The following is a 15,703-nucleotide window of genomic DNA, read 5'->3' as shown; positions in this document are numbered from 1 at the left end:
TTCGTAGCCTGTGTCATGATTAATCCAGAGCAACTCATGTCGCACACCTGGTTTTGATGGTGAGTCTCTCAGCGGAAGTTTTATTCATACACAAGGACTCGAAATCGAGACATATTTAAACGAATATTAAACTACTTACCACTAGAACCAACTTCATTAGTAATTATTATTTAATCCTATTATTAGTAACTAATAGAAAAACTAAGTCTTTGACCACTCTCTAGTAGATATGAGAGTTATCCAAAGTTTGAATTTTAGATTAGGTTTTAACTGACAACTTGATTAAGGACCGAATTGAAATCAAATATTCGAAGAGAAATTAAAAACACGATAATTAAGTATTTAAATTTAAATTATGAGGGTAAGTGTTAATTTATTTAATATTTAATTTATAAGAACTTAAATTATTATTAGATCAAAAAAACCAAATGTTAGAATTCCTCTGCTCATGAGAAAAAGGGTAGGAATTGAAGTCCAAGTTTTTGATCAATTTTTGAGTCATCTATGTAAAAGATAATACAAAATCTCACAAGTAAACCTTAATTGGAATATATTGACTATCAAATATCTAGTAGAATGATACATTAAGTCTCTTAAGAAAATGTTTTAAGTTTAAATCCCGACATTGTGAATAGAGAAAACCGAATTGGGAAAATCGTTCTTGTAATAATGATAGTATGATAATAACGAATGTAGAACGATCACAAAATAAAGAACACTAAAATTTAAGTAAAAAATCATTTCAAAAAAAAATATTGACAAAAGTGAAGAAAGAATTTATTATACTGAAAAAATATAAGAAGTTAGAGCGTCTAAATGGGATTTACAATCTATACAAATTATCTTTAAACCCTAATCTCTAGTACCTATGTATAGGGACGAGTTTCTTGTTTATTATACTGAGTTTTCTGTTCTTCACCGGCTTGCAAATGGAAGAAAGAAAGTGAAGTGATACACATATTGAACTTCTCCTACTATAGTCGATCCTCCTTTTAACCTCTATTTAAGTGATTTTCTTCTTAATTACCTCTTGTTCCATCAAAAGAGAATTTGGGTCACATAATTCTAACATGATAAATCTTTGTATGATTCAATCCAAATAATCGATCGATAGATATTATCAATGATATTAAAAAAATAAACGAGGATATGAAAGGGTTAACCAAAGAAGAAGAGATTAATTGATCACGGTCCCATATAAAAGTGAGAGAATCACCACCTATATTTTTGTGCTTTTCATTATTAAGTAAATATTACCACACTATTGTTCCAGGTTCCATTGCTCTCTTTGAAAACTTCATCATGATCATCATCTACAACATACATAAGACAAAACAAACTAAAACATACCCATTTCGCCACGTGTCCTCCTTCCAATTTTGTCAGTCTTTGCCTTGTTTAGCGTGCGTTTTTCTTTTCCATTTTTAACTGGTTTTTTTAACTTCTCCCCCCCCCCCCACTCCATACTTCAATGCAGACTGCAGTAACTATCTCACTGTAAGTTGGAAAAAGTGCAGCAGAAAACCACTGTGTATGCTGTTTTATCTCACTGTAAGTCTCTAATTTAAAATATGTTGATTAAGAGGATTTTCTCTTTTTCTTTCAAGACGTTCGACTTTTGTCCTTAATTTTGTTGATCGACGCTGGCACCAGTGGCGGAGCCACGACTTGGTTAGGGTGGGCACATGCCCACCTTGAAATCTAAATTTTTATTTATTTATTTTGTTGATGGTGACCACCCTGAAATCTGAATTTTTTTTATTAGTTACTTATTTTAAGAATGATGTCAACCCTGAAATTTTATTTGTACCCATCCCATTTAAAAATGTTATGTTGTTAACACATGTGTGTTTATCCTGGAAAATATTTCTGGGTCCGCCACTGGACGACACTAACCATAGTGTTGATCGCTAATTTTCCTTCTTTTTCATCTATTTTCTTATATTGCATCTTTATTTTTTTATGTTTTTTAATTTCTAATACATTTGCCTTCATGACATGATTTTATACACTTTTATCTACCTTTTGGCACGTTTTCAATCTTTTCTACTAGTCGTTTGGTCTTTCTTTTTTTGTTTAATTTTTTTAGGTTTGAATTTGACATCACATCGATTGATCAAGGTGACGTTTTATTTGTTGTCCTACCTTGGACCCTTGGATGAATTTGGATATGCGGTTGTGCTCGGAGATAGTTTTCTCAAGACGCTCGACTCTTATTTGTGATTCGATGGTCTTTCAGTAGCTTGATCCCCTATTGTTGTTCTTTTGTCAGTACAGATCTGTTTACATCTTTATTTTTTCAAGTTTTTTAGATGTATTTTTAACATTTTCTTTGTATGGTCCTTATATGACCTTAAGTAACTAGTTTCATATCAATGATTATAGAAAATATCTTAATTATACGTTTAGTTTACACTTATAATTATAAATTATTATTGTAATTTTAGAATTTTCTTTTTTAATAAAACTAGCGGCTTCGATTTGCATAAAAAAAATTACCTTGGCGGGATGTGTGCGCTGTTAATAAAACTAGTGGTTTTGAGTGTTGGAGTTGGGGTCCAAGCTCTCAAACTTTAAATAGCTCTTGAACTTGAAAACTTTCATGACATTCTTGCTTAACCCCAGCAAAACAAAGAAAAACCCTAGACCCCGGTAAGTTTGAGACCTACAAACAGAGGAAGAGAAGTATATTCTTCCTAACGAAACCCGGCCCATCATTGTTTTCGAGATGAATTTTGCTAAAAATCGAACAGTTTCAACAGTCCCAGCAGCCAAAACGGGTCTGCCAGTGTGGATGATGGGGTTGGTCGCGGATCGGTTGCGAGCAGACGCGAACCGTCTGCTCGCATTCCTCTTCAACCAGGGTATACTCGACGAGCAATTCTTGCAGCTCCAACAACTCCGAGATGAATCGTCGCCCAACTTCGTATCGGAAGTCGTCAACATTCATTTCCACGAATCGGAGAAGCTTCTGAGGAACCTCAGATCATTGCTGTAAATGCTCGTTTATTTTTCTCAGAGAGTGGGAATTATTTTCATTTTTCTCCTTGTTGGGTTAATTCATTGATTTTGATAATGTATGGTGTAGGATGGATAGAGAGTTCTCGGGTTACAATAAGATGGGAATCCATTTGAATCAGTTCATGGGAAGCAGCTCCAGCATTGGTGCTAAAAGGATAAGAAATGCCTGCTTTGCGTTTCGAGCCGCTTCTGAGCAGAACAGCCGTGCTGGGTATGCAAGCTGCATTACACCCTTATTCCTCTACTTTTGTGCCTTCTAGGCCCCCTAACCCAAACTCTAGCATTATATTAATTCGGAAGTTACACTTCTGTTGTTATGTCTCTCTCTTTTGAGATCTTCGGAGTTTCTTAAATTTTTTAAAGCTTTATATCTCCCGACTAGCTATAATTCATTGACTTAACCACAGACAGATTCATTTGATTTTTCAGAGTGAAATTTATTATTTGATGCCAGTGTATAAAGTCATGTAAGGCACGATTTAATGACATTGGTGTGGTAACTAGATGTTTTGGCATTGGATGTAGGTGCCTGAGAGCATTAGAGCTGCTAGAACACGATTATTGTTTCCTCAAGAATAAATTGCATGAACTCTTCCAGGTACTATTTTTCTGAAAAACCAAAAACCCAATTTCATGACCATTGATTGCTCACTTACCATTGTCAATCATCATAAATGATTCAGATACAGCAGCAAAGAGTGCTAGCAGCTGGTGCAAGATACCCGATGCAGAACTAAAGCCAAAGTCTTTAATACCATAACATGTGGGTGGGGGGGGGGGGACTTCAATTTTTTGCTAAAATCCAAGCAAAGCTCTGTACTTTTGAATGCAACTGATGTCTTGATTGAATTATCTGAAGAGAAATCTCCAAATCAGCATTAACGGCTTCCCTCAGTGCTTCTTTGTCATTATTTATAGTGCAACGAATTGTGAGGGTTTGACTGTTGGATACTCAAAACTCATCAATCAAATCACACACCAAGTACACACAACCTGCACCAGGCCGTAGGCATTATGTTCAGCTCTCAAACTTTTTGATGCTTCAATCAATCATGGACATGACTGTGTTGTACTTGGTCAGGTATGGGGTTTTTTGTTGTAGACAATACTTGGTCCAAATTCTTATATATCATATTTTAATGTAAAATTTGAGTTACCTTAAAGTACAATCATATCGAATATCATATCGAACTTTAAAGAAAATAAAGGCGAAAGGGTACCTGAGCTCATGTATTTTTCCAAAAAAAAACAATGTGACTGTTCGGATTTGAAGAAGTTCTATAAGATAATAAAAAATATTGTCAACATGGGTGAATTGGGTTTTTGATAAAAATTTAGGGAGTAAGTAGATTTAAAGAGATAGAAAAATGATGCACAATGATTTATAGTGGTTAAGTGAACAAGATAGTTAATTTATTTAATCTGTCATTTTTTTCTTTGTAAACTTTGTTTATTGTAACTTGGTATCTAAGTATTAAAATCTGTTTAAGCATTTTATATAGAGGTGCAAATGGGTCATTCGGGGTATTTTGGGTCGAGATTATATTCGGTTTAATTTTATTCGAGTCGGATCGGATTTGGTTCGGCTGTATGATAAATCGGGTAGGGTCAGATAACGGGTCGGATCAATTTTCTGGTGGGTCAATTTTTGGGTCAGGTGATTATCATATCGGTTGTTTTTCGGTTCGGATCAATACCAAATCAGTTAGATTTCGGGTCGGATCAATATCATATCGATTGATTTTCTGTTTGGGTTAACCTTTGGATCATGTCAACTCAGGTTGAGTTGGTTATGAATCTAATCAAGTATATATAAAATTATTCATATATTCTTATAAAAATATGTCTTCTTGTTTGTTAATCTTATCATTTAAGCTTAATTACAATTCTCAATCGTTCAATATTTTAAATTAAATCATCATTTAGATATGATAATTTGACACAAATACGATCCTATGACGTGTGTTACAATTTGTTGCCAAAAATTTTATATTGATCTTGCATTAAAACTTTATAACAGGAACTATTTTATAAAGAAATAAAAAATATTTTTATTAAAAATGTTATTTTAAATCAAAATTTTCAATAAAATATTTAATGTTTAATTATAAATTTAATATTTTTATTAAATTTTAAAAAATAACAAATAACTTTATTTGTTACATTTTAGTTGTAACATAACTAAACTTTCTATTATTTTCATTATAACTCTAATATTAATTTATTATTTCCTTTGTTCGGTTCGGGTCAGATTGGATCGGGTTAAATTCAGTTTGGATTGTTTTTGGTTTGGGTTGTTTTCGCTTTAGGTTATTTTTGGTTCAAGTCAAATTAGATATAGGTCCATATTGGGTCAGCTAAATTTTGAATTGGTACGGTTTGGGTCGAGTATGGTTTGGGTTTCAGATCAAATTTGATCATCATGTTCGGTTTAATATCGAGTATTGAGTCGGGCAAATCGGTTCTGATAATCGGATTGAAGTCAAGTTTTCCTGGTTTAATTTTATACGATACCAACTAACCCGAAGCCGTTCTAGAACAATCTGACTGGAAAGACTGTTATAGTGAAGTTCAAGTGAGAGATGGAGTACAAAGGTAATTCGATGGTTTTCTTTTCTTTTATCTTCACTTCCATTACATATTTTTCTTTTAATAAGATTAAAATTTTGCTTCCAAGTAAAAATAAGCTTTATGCATATATATATATATATATAATTTATTTTTTTTGGTATTATTATATTTAATTTTTTGAATATTTTTTAATTTTTAATTTTAAATATTTGTATTTTTTAAAAAATCAAATAAGCCCTTGAACTTTAATTTTTTTAAATATTTTTAATTTTAAATATTTGTATTTTAAAAAAAATCAAAAAAACCCTTGAATTTTAAAAAACCAATTTGACTCATTTACCCTTTATTTTAGTGATCACTGATATAGTTTACCCTTTATTTTAGTTAATTTATCTTTAAATTTTTAACTAATTTATAATCATAGGTTGAGTCATTTAACATTTAAATTTATATATAAATTAAATTAATGGTGTTCATCGCTGCTCATCGAGCGTAGAAGAATCATCATGGGTTTAAGATACATTTTTGACTAAAATAAAATATTTAATTTATTATTTTTCTTCATAAAATTTTAGATCGAAATCTAAAAACAATCAATTTCATATGCCTTAACTATGCAAATTATTGCAGTTTGGATTTTGGTGGACCTTTTTTTTATTGCTAATATTAAAAGAAGGCATAGTTTAATCGGCTAAGGCATAGGATTAGTCATCAACATGACTCAGGTTCAAGCCCCGAGAGCCACGGACTTTTTCAAAAGAAAAAAATGATATTGAAAGAAGGCTTAATACCTAAAATGGCTAAGTAGTAAGTATACTGACATTCTCACTTTGACTCTCCCGGTATAAAAAGGAGAGTGTTTATAATGTCACTCAATTAGGTTTCTCCCGGTATAAAAAATATATATTGAAAAATGTAAAAAAATTCAAATAAAATCCTAAAATGCTTTTAAAAATTTCTTTAAAATAATAAAAATAACTAAAAGTTTAAAATTTTTAATTGTTTTTATGATTTTTGTTTTTTGAAAAATAAATTAAACATAATTATATATATATTTTTAAAATGTCATGCCATGAGATGTGTTGGATGCAGACGTTACTTCTAGGCGATGATTTCGTTTCAATTGACTTCTCGTGTCGAATACTAAAACTTTGCTTGTAGGCTTGACCATGGTATAAGGTAAGACCATTTTTCCTGACCCTTAAGAACAGTGTGAGCATGAGTAAGTTATGAAACCCACGTTGGATTTTATTTTTAGAAAGTATATTAAAAACTCAGAGGTAAGATATTATAAAATTTTAAAGATAAAAATATAAAATTAATATATAAAATATAAAAATAATTTAAAGTTCTTTTAAGGATCGATCCATTCACGATGAGGTTTACAATTGATTTCTTCCGTCAATAGGCTTGAAAAGATGGCAGAAAAGCATTTCGAGTGGCTTCATTCTCCCATTCTAGCTGTTCCCACCAGTCTCTTTCTCCCTTAATGGTGATGTGATTCCCTTTTGCACTGTCAGAGTTGAGAGGAAACTTCTTCAGTTTAGGACAGTCCTCTATATAAATACGTTTCAGACATGGGAAGGGTAAGGCATCCCAGTATATGCTCTTCAATTCCGGTAGTTCCCGTAGACTAAGTGTTTGAAGGTTCAGAAATGGTGTAGGGTATGGAATTCCCACCTCATCTGCAACATCTCTGAGTCTTCCCTCGCTCAGTATTTCTTCCATCTCTGAACAATGCCATATCGCGAGATACCTTAGATTTGGAGCAAGAAACAGCCAGGTAACGTCCTTCAATTTGTAACAACTAGAAATTCTAACTTCCCTCAATGTGTGGAAGCCTGAAGTGTAATTAGTACTCGGAGAACCCCTGGTATGCAGTTTATCCATTTTCATCTCCTCCATATTTCCACAACCACCGATACGTAATATCTCCAGACGCTCCATGTTTTCTAAACATAAAACATTAAACACATTTGTCTCCCTGAAATCCCTCAACTCTAGTTGTTCGGTGCTGCATCGAAACAAGTGGTGGCTTAGAAAACTTTGTAGAGCAGACATGTTTTGTATCTCTGGTATCCTTAGTATATTCAGATGTTGCAGACTTTTCAATTCCTCTATAAGCCTCTCATTATCATTATCCCAATCCAGAACATTGTCTTCCTCGTGATAATCACTTATTGGCAGATCCCCCAACCTGAATATTTGCATCTTGGAAAAACTAGATATCAAATTCTGTGGGATTCTTTCGAGATGCTCCATGTAACTCAAGTCCAACATTTTCAGTTTGGTTAAGGATGTCATTTCCATTGGCAACTCTGTTATACCAGTTTCGGATAGATCAAGACATTCTAGAGAAATCAATTCTGAAATTCCCTTTGGTAATGCGTATAATTTACTATTCCGCGACAAATCCAAAACAGTTAGTTGAGGCGTAAACTGAAAAAAGCCATCGTTGATCGCCTGAAACTTATTTCGGCTGAGAAACAAAGTTCGAAGGTTAGGGCATTTAGGGGTTCCTCTCATAACTTTAATCTGATTATGCATCATCGACATTCTTTTTGCACCTTCCCAGGCCTTAACATCTGGCTCCTCTAGTAATTGAGCACCTGCTTTTACAAAGAAACTCTTCTCTTTCTCTTCAAGCTCGCATGCTATCCACAAACCCATGTCTCGGATCACATCATGCATCTTCACACGTTCTTCCCCATCAAATGATTCTTCTGCTCTTTCCAATAAACATGCATAGATAAGAGAGTTGATAATGTGGTCTCCTTGCATTTGAGCTTCACTAATTCTATCAAATTCATTCAACAACCCTTCACAAAACCAATACTCCACTAATCTACTTTTGGGAATAGTATAATCTTCAGGATACAAACAACAGTATAGGAGGCAACATTTCATTGTGGGAGACAGATAATCATAACTAAATTTCAAAAGCGGATATACCTCATTTTCCATTTTGGGTAAGGTGGATTGCTTTAACTTCTGGATTGCATAATTCCAGTCCCCAGGTGTCGTCTTGCAAGCCATGGCACGACCGATCGTAACCAGTGCAAGAGGCAACCCACAACACTCTTCGGCTACTTGTTTAGCTAATTTTGGAATATCTGGATGGCTGTGGAGAGTTTCATCCCCAACCTTTTCTTGGAATAATTTCCAAGCCTCTTCCAGTTTCAGACACTCCACTTTAATTTTATTTCGAGCTTCCATTTCACCACAAACCTCCAAAGATCGAGTAGTGAAGATAAGTTTAGAACCGTTTTCTTGGCTTGGTTCTGGAATCCCAACTTTGTTCAAGTCTACCCTCTTCCATAAATCATCCAGTAACACAACAAACCAATGTTTGCACCAATCTCATCTTGAATCTTTTCAACATTGTAATCTTTAGACACCAACGCCCAAATTACGACATCAAAATCATTAGGTGTGGTGCTGAACTTGTTGTTGATTTGGGTCAAGAGTGTTGTCTTTCCAACGCCTCCTACGCCGTAGAGGCCAATGATCCCCACATCTTTGTCCAGGATGCAGCTCCATACCTCGTCGAATGTGGATTCAAGAGCAACTGTCCGATCCTCAGGTCTTACTACAACTGAAGGAGCGGGCTGAGTCTCTGCTACCTTCTCAAAAACTCCTTTACATATGTGATCCTTTATGTCTTCAAGTATTTTGGCCACCTTTTTTCCGAACTTGTAGGTAGACAGACAATTCTTGGAGAGGCAGCCGCCGAGACGCAAGTTATTTATTTGTTGAGGGCTGTCTGCAATCAAATTTTCCGCCTCTGTTATCATAGTTTCTGCTTTCGAAAGCCATAGCTGAACTTGATCGAGTCGCTTCAGTTGTCGCTGCTCCGCCAGATCAACCTCCCGTTGCACATCATTCTTTTTTACCCTCAGCTCTGCAAGAGCAGTAGATAAAGTAGGAAGAGTTTGTTTAAGCTTGCACACGTAATTAGCCCGTCCAACAATGCAATCCCAACCACGAATGAGGATATTTTCGAAACTACATTGTACCGAGAAGCAATTGCCCATGATTCTGGTAATACTTGGGGCTTTCAAAATCAAACTAGACTTCCTGGTGAGAGGATCTGGAATTTGATGATTGAGAAGAAAAACAAACAAGTGAAATTGAACACACACAAAAACAATCTAGAGATTGATTTTTGTTCGGAAGGAAAGGGGAAACAAAAACAAGAAAGAAGAAATCAAAGCTTCACAAAGAAATTGCTCCAAAATAAAGGATGCGCTTTTGGTTTTGGTTTGGAAGATGAGTACTGAGTAGGCAAAGGATTTGTGCTATGAAATTACTGCAAAATGCAGAGAAACCCCTTCAACTAACAACAAACATGGAATAAGAACAATGGGTATTTGTCTTTTCTCGATTGTTCTTTATTAGTGGATTGGTAAGAAAAGAGGAATCTTTCTTTAAAAATTGCAACTCGTTCGGTAGTGATTGGTCTGTGCATGGCCTACGCATTTCTTTTACCAACATGAATGATACCAAAGACGACTAAGAGAAAGTAAAGTCTTCGCACTTCACTTTTTCGAAATGTCGAAAAGGAGAGTTATTTGGCACTTTTCAAAAGTAAAGGTTATCCACTTAGTAGAAACGGATACCATTTGCTCTCACACTGGCATTTGAAGCTTCAATAATTGCGTTTGATTACATTGAAGCAGGGAGTCCCAATTATTTGCAGAAAATCACTTTGAATGTAGTTTCATTGCTTGGTCCTGTTTCGATCCAGACATCCAACCGTAGCCCCGCACCGAGCTTTCCCCTCCTACAAGAAATGCCGTCATGACCACCGTTGGTTTCACTGCCATTTTTCTGTTGAACCTGCAAAATATGAACAAAAATCATCTACCCTTTTGAGTCCCTCCAATAATTTCTTTTTCACGTGTAATTTTTATTTTATAGCAAAATTTATATAAAATGGTTGTCATTTGTTCCCATATGTAATAGGGTAGGAGAGGTAAGATAATAGGCTGTTCCCAATATGAAATTAGCTTCCGTAGAAGACCTTCGAATTATAAAATGTCTTCCGTGAGACTCGATTCCACGAACTTAAGATTAAGAACCTTGTGTTCTACCAACGAAACTGAATAGTCATCTCTAACAAAATTTATATAATCTTCCAAAAAGAATTAATTTTCTGTATTACTTCTTCTTCAACCTCCAAACCCATTGGAACATCTTTTACTTTGTCTGCAACAAAACCCATAAAAACAGTTCTCGAAACCCAACGACGTATCCTCTGTCAGCGGATTAGATCTTTTACGATGGACAAATCTAGTCAACTTATCCATTTTTCGAAACGAGCTTGATCAACGATATTGATCAACTCCTAATGTTAATGTATTCAATTTGAAGTTTTTTTTTAATCTGAAAATCACCCTAAAAATAAAATATTCTCGATCCAAGTACTGAATTTGTGGTATGAGATTACTGCAGACTGCAGAGAAAACCCTTCAATAAACAATAATTAAGGGATCCAAGTATGGATTTTTGTTCTCTTTTGCCATTTTTCAATTTTGCTACAGTGGATTGGTGAGAAAATTGGAATCTTCCTACGCAACTAGTTGGTTTGTGCATGGCCCCATGACAGGACATGAAGACGACTTAGAAAAATCATGCAGACCTGATGAGGGTTTTGATTTGTTTGAAGCCGCGTTTCAAATTCAATTATTTGAAAGACTTCTCCACTACATTTACAAGAGCTGTTATGGCCATTGTTGATAAAAAATCTCTAAAATTTTGAACAGATTCTGAAAGCCGAAGCTTTGCTATTCAAGTTAAGCTTCAAGTTAGAACAAGATTTGGTGGAATCCTCTAAAATTTGAAGAAAATTATAAGTTTGAGTTAAATGAATGTAGCTAATATTGAGTTTGTTGATGAATTTATATATTATATGCATTGTTTAATAAAGATTATGTAGATTACTATGCTCAATATTCATTTTCTCTTTTACTGACATGATATGACAGCAAAGACATTAAAAAAAGTCTTTAGGTGATATCTTAGGATGAGTATAAAGTACAACATAAATAGGTTTAACTGAAAATTTTATAACGCGTAACTTTTTATAATACTTTGGATAATAGTTTAGGTTGAATTCGAAAATATTAATTTTTCTTTAATAAATTATGTAAATTCATAATTATTCCAATTGTACCCTAAAAAGTTACCATCAATATATTTTTGTTTGTAACCGGAATTATTACCAATGATGTAAAGTTTTAGAGTAAAACATATAATATTTTAAGTTAAAACACGCCATAAATTAACCTACCGCCGAAGTCATCATCAAGATATTCTTCATTCTCTTCAAGCTCGCATGCTACCCACAAACACGTCACGGATGACATCGTGCATCTTCACAAATTCTACTACCTCAGGTGATTCATTAGTTCTTTTCAATAAGCATGCACTAAGAAGAGAGTTGACAATGTGGTCTCCTTACATTTGGGCTTCACTAATTTTTATTCTTCCATGATTCATCCGAAAAACCAATTTTTCCACCAATCTTATCTTGAATCCTTTCAACATTATAATCTTTAGACACCAGAGCCTAAATTCCAATGTCGAAACCCTGTGGTGTGGTGCTGAACTTGTTGGTGATTTTGGTCAAGAGTGTTGTCTTTCCAACCCCTCCGATGCCGTATAGGCCAATGATCCCCACATCTTCGTTCATGATGCAGCTCCATACCTTGTCGAGTGTGGATTCAAGAGCAACAGTCTGCTCGTCAGGTCATAATACTACTGAAGCTGCAGGCTGAGTCTCCGCTACCTTCTCGAAAACTCCTTTACTCATGTGATCCTTTATGTCTTGATTCATTTTGGCCACCTTTTTCCCAAACTCGTAGGTAGAAAGGCAATTCTTTTGAAACACAGCATCCGAGACACAAGTTATTTATTTGTCGAGGGGCATCTGCAATCAAATTTTCTGCCTCTGTTATCATAGTTTCCGCTTTTGAAAGCCATAGCCGTACTTGCTCGAACCTAGCCGTCAGATTTCTACCTCAAGTCGATAACTCAGCTCATATAGGAGGGTTCATCTCCGGACTACCAGTTCGGGTACATAAGCCCGAGACACATTCCAGAGGGATATCGGATAAAACATAAAGTCCCAAAGCGCAGATTGTACCAATATGTGTTATTTTCTCTTTAGTTCTTGTGATTATCGGGTAAATTTTTTGATCTGCCGGAAGAGTTTGTTTAAGCTTGCACACGTAATTAGCCCGTTCAACAATGCAATCCCAACCACGAATGAGGATATTTTCGAAACTACATTGTACAGAGAAGCAATTGCCCATGATTCTGATAATACTTGGGGCTTTCAAAATCAAACTGGACTTCCTGGAGAGAGGATCTGGAATTTGATGATTGAGAAGAAATCAAAGCTTCACAAAGAAATTGCTCCAAAATAAAGGATGCGCTTTTGGTTTGGAAGATGAGTACTGAGTAGGCAAAGGATTTGTGCTATGAAATTACTGCAAAATGCAGAGAAACCCCTTCAACTAACAACAAACATGGAATAAGAACAATGGGTATTTGTCTTTTCTCGATTGTTCTTTAGTAGTGGATTGGTAAGAAAAAAGGAATCTTTCTTTAAAAATTGCAACTCGTTCGGTAGTGATTGGCCTGTGCATGGCCCATGTATTTCTTTTACCGACATGACATGATAGCAAAGACAACTAAGAGAAAGTAAAGTCTTCGCACTTCACTTTTTCGAAATGTCGAAAAGGAGAGTTAATTGGCACTTTTCAAAACAAAAGGGATTCACTCAGTAAAAACGGATAAACATTTGCTCTCACACTGTCCTTGAAGCTTCAATAATTGCGTTTGATTACATTGAAGCAGGGAGTCCCAATTATTTGCAGAAAATCACTTTGAATGTAGTTTCACTGCTTGGTCCTGTTTCGATCCAGACATCGCAGCCGTAGCCCCGCACCGAGCTTTCCCCTCCTACAAGAAATGCCGTCATGACCACCGTTGGTTTCACTGCCATTTTTCTGTTGAACCTGCAAATAGGAACAAAAATCATCTACCCTTTTGTGTGTCTCTTTTGTGTCCCTCCAATAATTTTTTTTTCACGTGTCGTTTTTATTTTATAGCAAAATTTATATAATCTTCCAAAAAGAATTACTTTTCTATATTACTTCTTCTTCAACCTCCAAACCCATTGGAACATCTTTTACTTTGTCTGCAACAAAACCCATAAAAACAGTTCTAGAAACCCAACGACGTATCCTCTGTCAGCGGATTAGATCTTTTACGATGATCAAATCAAGTCAACTTATCCATTTTTCGAAACGAGCTTAATCAACGATATTGATCAACTCCTAATGTTAATGTATTCAATTTGAAGGTTCTTTTACCTAAAAATCATCCTAAAAATAAAATATTCTCGATCAATTATCATTTTTCAAATATTTCCTAATTTAACACCTTTGTCACGGATGACGGATCACATCATGCATCTTCACATATTCCATTCCATCAAATGATTCTGGTAAATACTTGGGGAGAGGATATGGAATTTTTGGTGAGTGGAAGAAAGCAAATGAAACTGAAAACAATATAGAAGAAATCAAAGTTGCACAAAGGAATTGGTGCAAAATAAAGGATGCGTTTTTGGTTTCGTTTTGGAAGGAAAGTACTGAGCAGGGAAAGGATTTTTGGTATGAGATTACTGCAGACTGCAGAGAAAACCCTTCAACAAAATAATTAAGGGATCCAAAGTACATATTTTTGTTCTCTTTTTGCCCTTTTTCAATTGTGCTACAGTGGATTGGTGAGAAAAGAGGAATCTTCCTACGCAACTAGTTAGTCTGTGCATGGCCCCATGACAGGACATGGAGACGACTTAGAAAAATCATGCAGACCTGATGAGAACCAATACAAACAGGAGCTGTTTGATTGAGAAGAAAACAGTAAACCGCTCTAGCACTTCCCTTGAAGTTGCGTTGAGGGTTTTGATTTGTTTGAAGCCGCGTTTCAAATCCAATTATTTGAAAGACTTCTCCGCTACATTTACAAGAGCTGTTATGGCCATTGTTGATAAAAAAACTCTAAAATTTTGAACAGATTCTGAAAGCCGAAGCTTTGCTATTCAAGTTAAGCTTCAAGTTAGAACAAGATTTGGTGGAATCCTCTAAAATTTGAAGAAAATTATAAGTTCGAGTTAAATGAATGTAGCTAATATTGAGTTTGTTGATGAATTTATATATTATATGCATTGTTTAATAAAGATTATATAGATTACTATGCAAAGACATTAAAAAAAAGTCTTTAGGTTATATCTTAGGATGAGTATAAAATACAACATACATAGGTTTAACTGAAAATTTTATAACGCGTAACTTTTTATAATACTTTGGATAATAGTTTAGGTTGAATTCGAAAATATTAATTTTTTTTTAATAAACTATGTAAATTCATAACTATTTCAATTGTACCCTAAAAATTTATAATTAATATATTTTTGTTTGTAACCGAAATTATTACCAATGATGTAAAGTTTTAGAGTAGAACATATAATATTCTAAGTTAAAACACGCCATAAAATAACCTACCGCCGAAGTCATCATCAAGATATTCTTCATTCTCTTCAAGCTCGCATGCTATCCACAAACACATGTCACGGATGACATCGTGCATCTTCACAAATTTTTTTTTTTTGGATAAATAGATTTTATTACCCAAGAAGAATGGTTCATAGTGCAACAGACATCCCAATTAGGAGTATAAACACATATTTACAAACAAAAAGCTTAGTCTATACCCCAATAATTACAAAGTCTAGAATTAACATAATCTAGTCTGTTAGTATTCTTGTCACTGAGTTTGATTCGAACTTGCTCATTTTTAGACGTGAGAAGTTGATCTGCAGTTCTTGATCCTCTGTTGAAAAGTTTTCTGTTTCTTTCCTCCCAAATGAAGTATATAAAAGCAGTCCATGCGATCCTCAACATGGTGGAAAGGAGAGATTTACCCTTCCAAGTTTGAGTAGCCCATTCAATCCTTGATTCCCATGACCTGTGTGTATCTCTCATGCTAGAAAGATTCATTATAGAATTCCAAAGAGAAGTAGCATAATTAAACATAA

General features: G+C 34.6%; 1 protein-coding gene and 1 pseudogene across 1 annotated transcript; one reads left to right on the top strand and one right to left on the bottom strand.

The window, feature by feature from the left end:
* Positions 1–2,794: 2,794 nt before the first annotated feature.
* Positions 2,795–3,758, top strand: LOC120208554 (pseudo histidine-containing phosphotransfer protein 6-like). The gene is made up of 4 exons (XM_039207790.1): positions 2,795–2,994; positions 3,089–3,232; positions 3,547–3,619; positions 3,705–3,758. The coding sequence occupies exons 1-4, from the start codon at positions 2,795–2,797 to the stop codon at positions 3,756–3,758; spliced, it is 471 nt and encodes a 156-aa protein (XP_039063721.1).
* A 3,220-nt stretch (positions 3,759–6,978) lies between these two features.
* LOC120208549 lies at positions 6,979–9,893 on the bottom strand (annotated as a pseudogene).
* Between the last annotated feature and the right edge of the window lie 5,810 nt (positions 9,894–15,703).

This window comes from Hibiscus syriacus, unplaced genomic scaffold (assembly GCF_006381635.1).
Source record: "Hibiscus syriacus cultivar Baekdansim isolate YM2019G1 unplaced genomic scaffold, ASM638163v2 tig00016571_pilon, whole genome shotgun sequence".
NCBI classification, from domain to species: Eukaryota; Viridiplantae; Streptophyta; class Magnoliopsida; order Malvales; family Malvaceae; genus Hibiscus; species Hibiscus syriacus.
Note: the sequence above shows the minus strand (reverse complement) of the source record. Positions and strands in the feature narration are given on the sequence as shown.

What these genes read in the sequence shown, in the direction of transcription:
- LOC120208554 (XM_039207790.1), top strand. Translation starts at nt 2,795, where the DNA reads ATGATGGGGTTGGTCGCGGATCGGTTGCGAGCAGACGCGAACCGTCTG. An exon ending in AGGAACCTCAGATCATTGCT is followed by an intron (nt 2,995 to 3,088) that starts GTAAATGCTCGT and finishes TGTATGGTGTAG; the next exon opens with GATGGATAGAGAGTTCTCGG. An exon ending in GAGCAGAACAGCCGTGCTGG is followed by an intron (nt 3,233 to 3,546) that starts GTATGCAAGCTG and finishes CATTGGATGTAG; the next exon opens with GTGCCTGAGAGCATTAGAGC.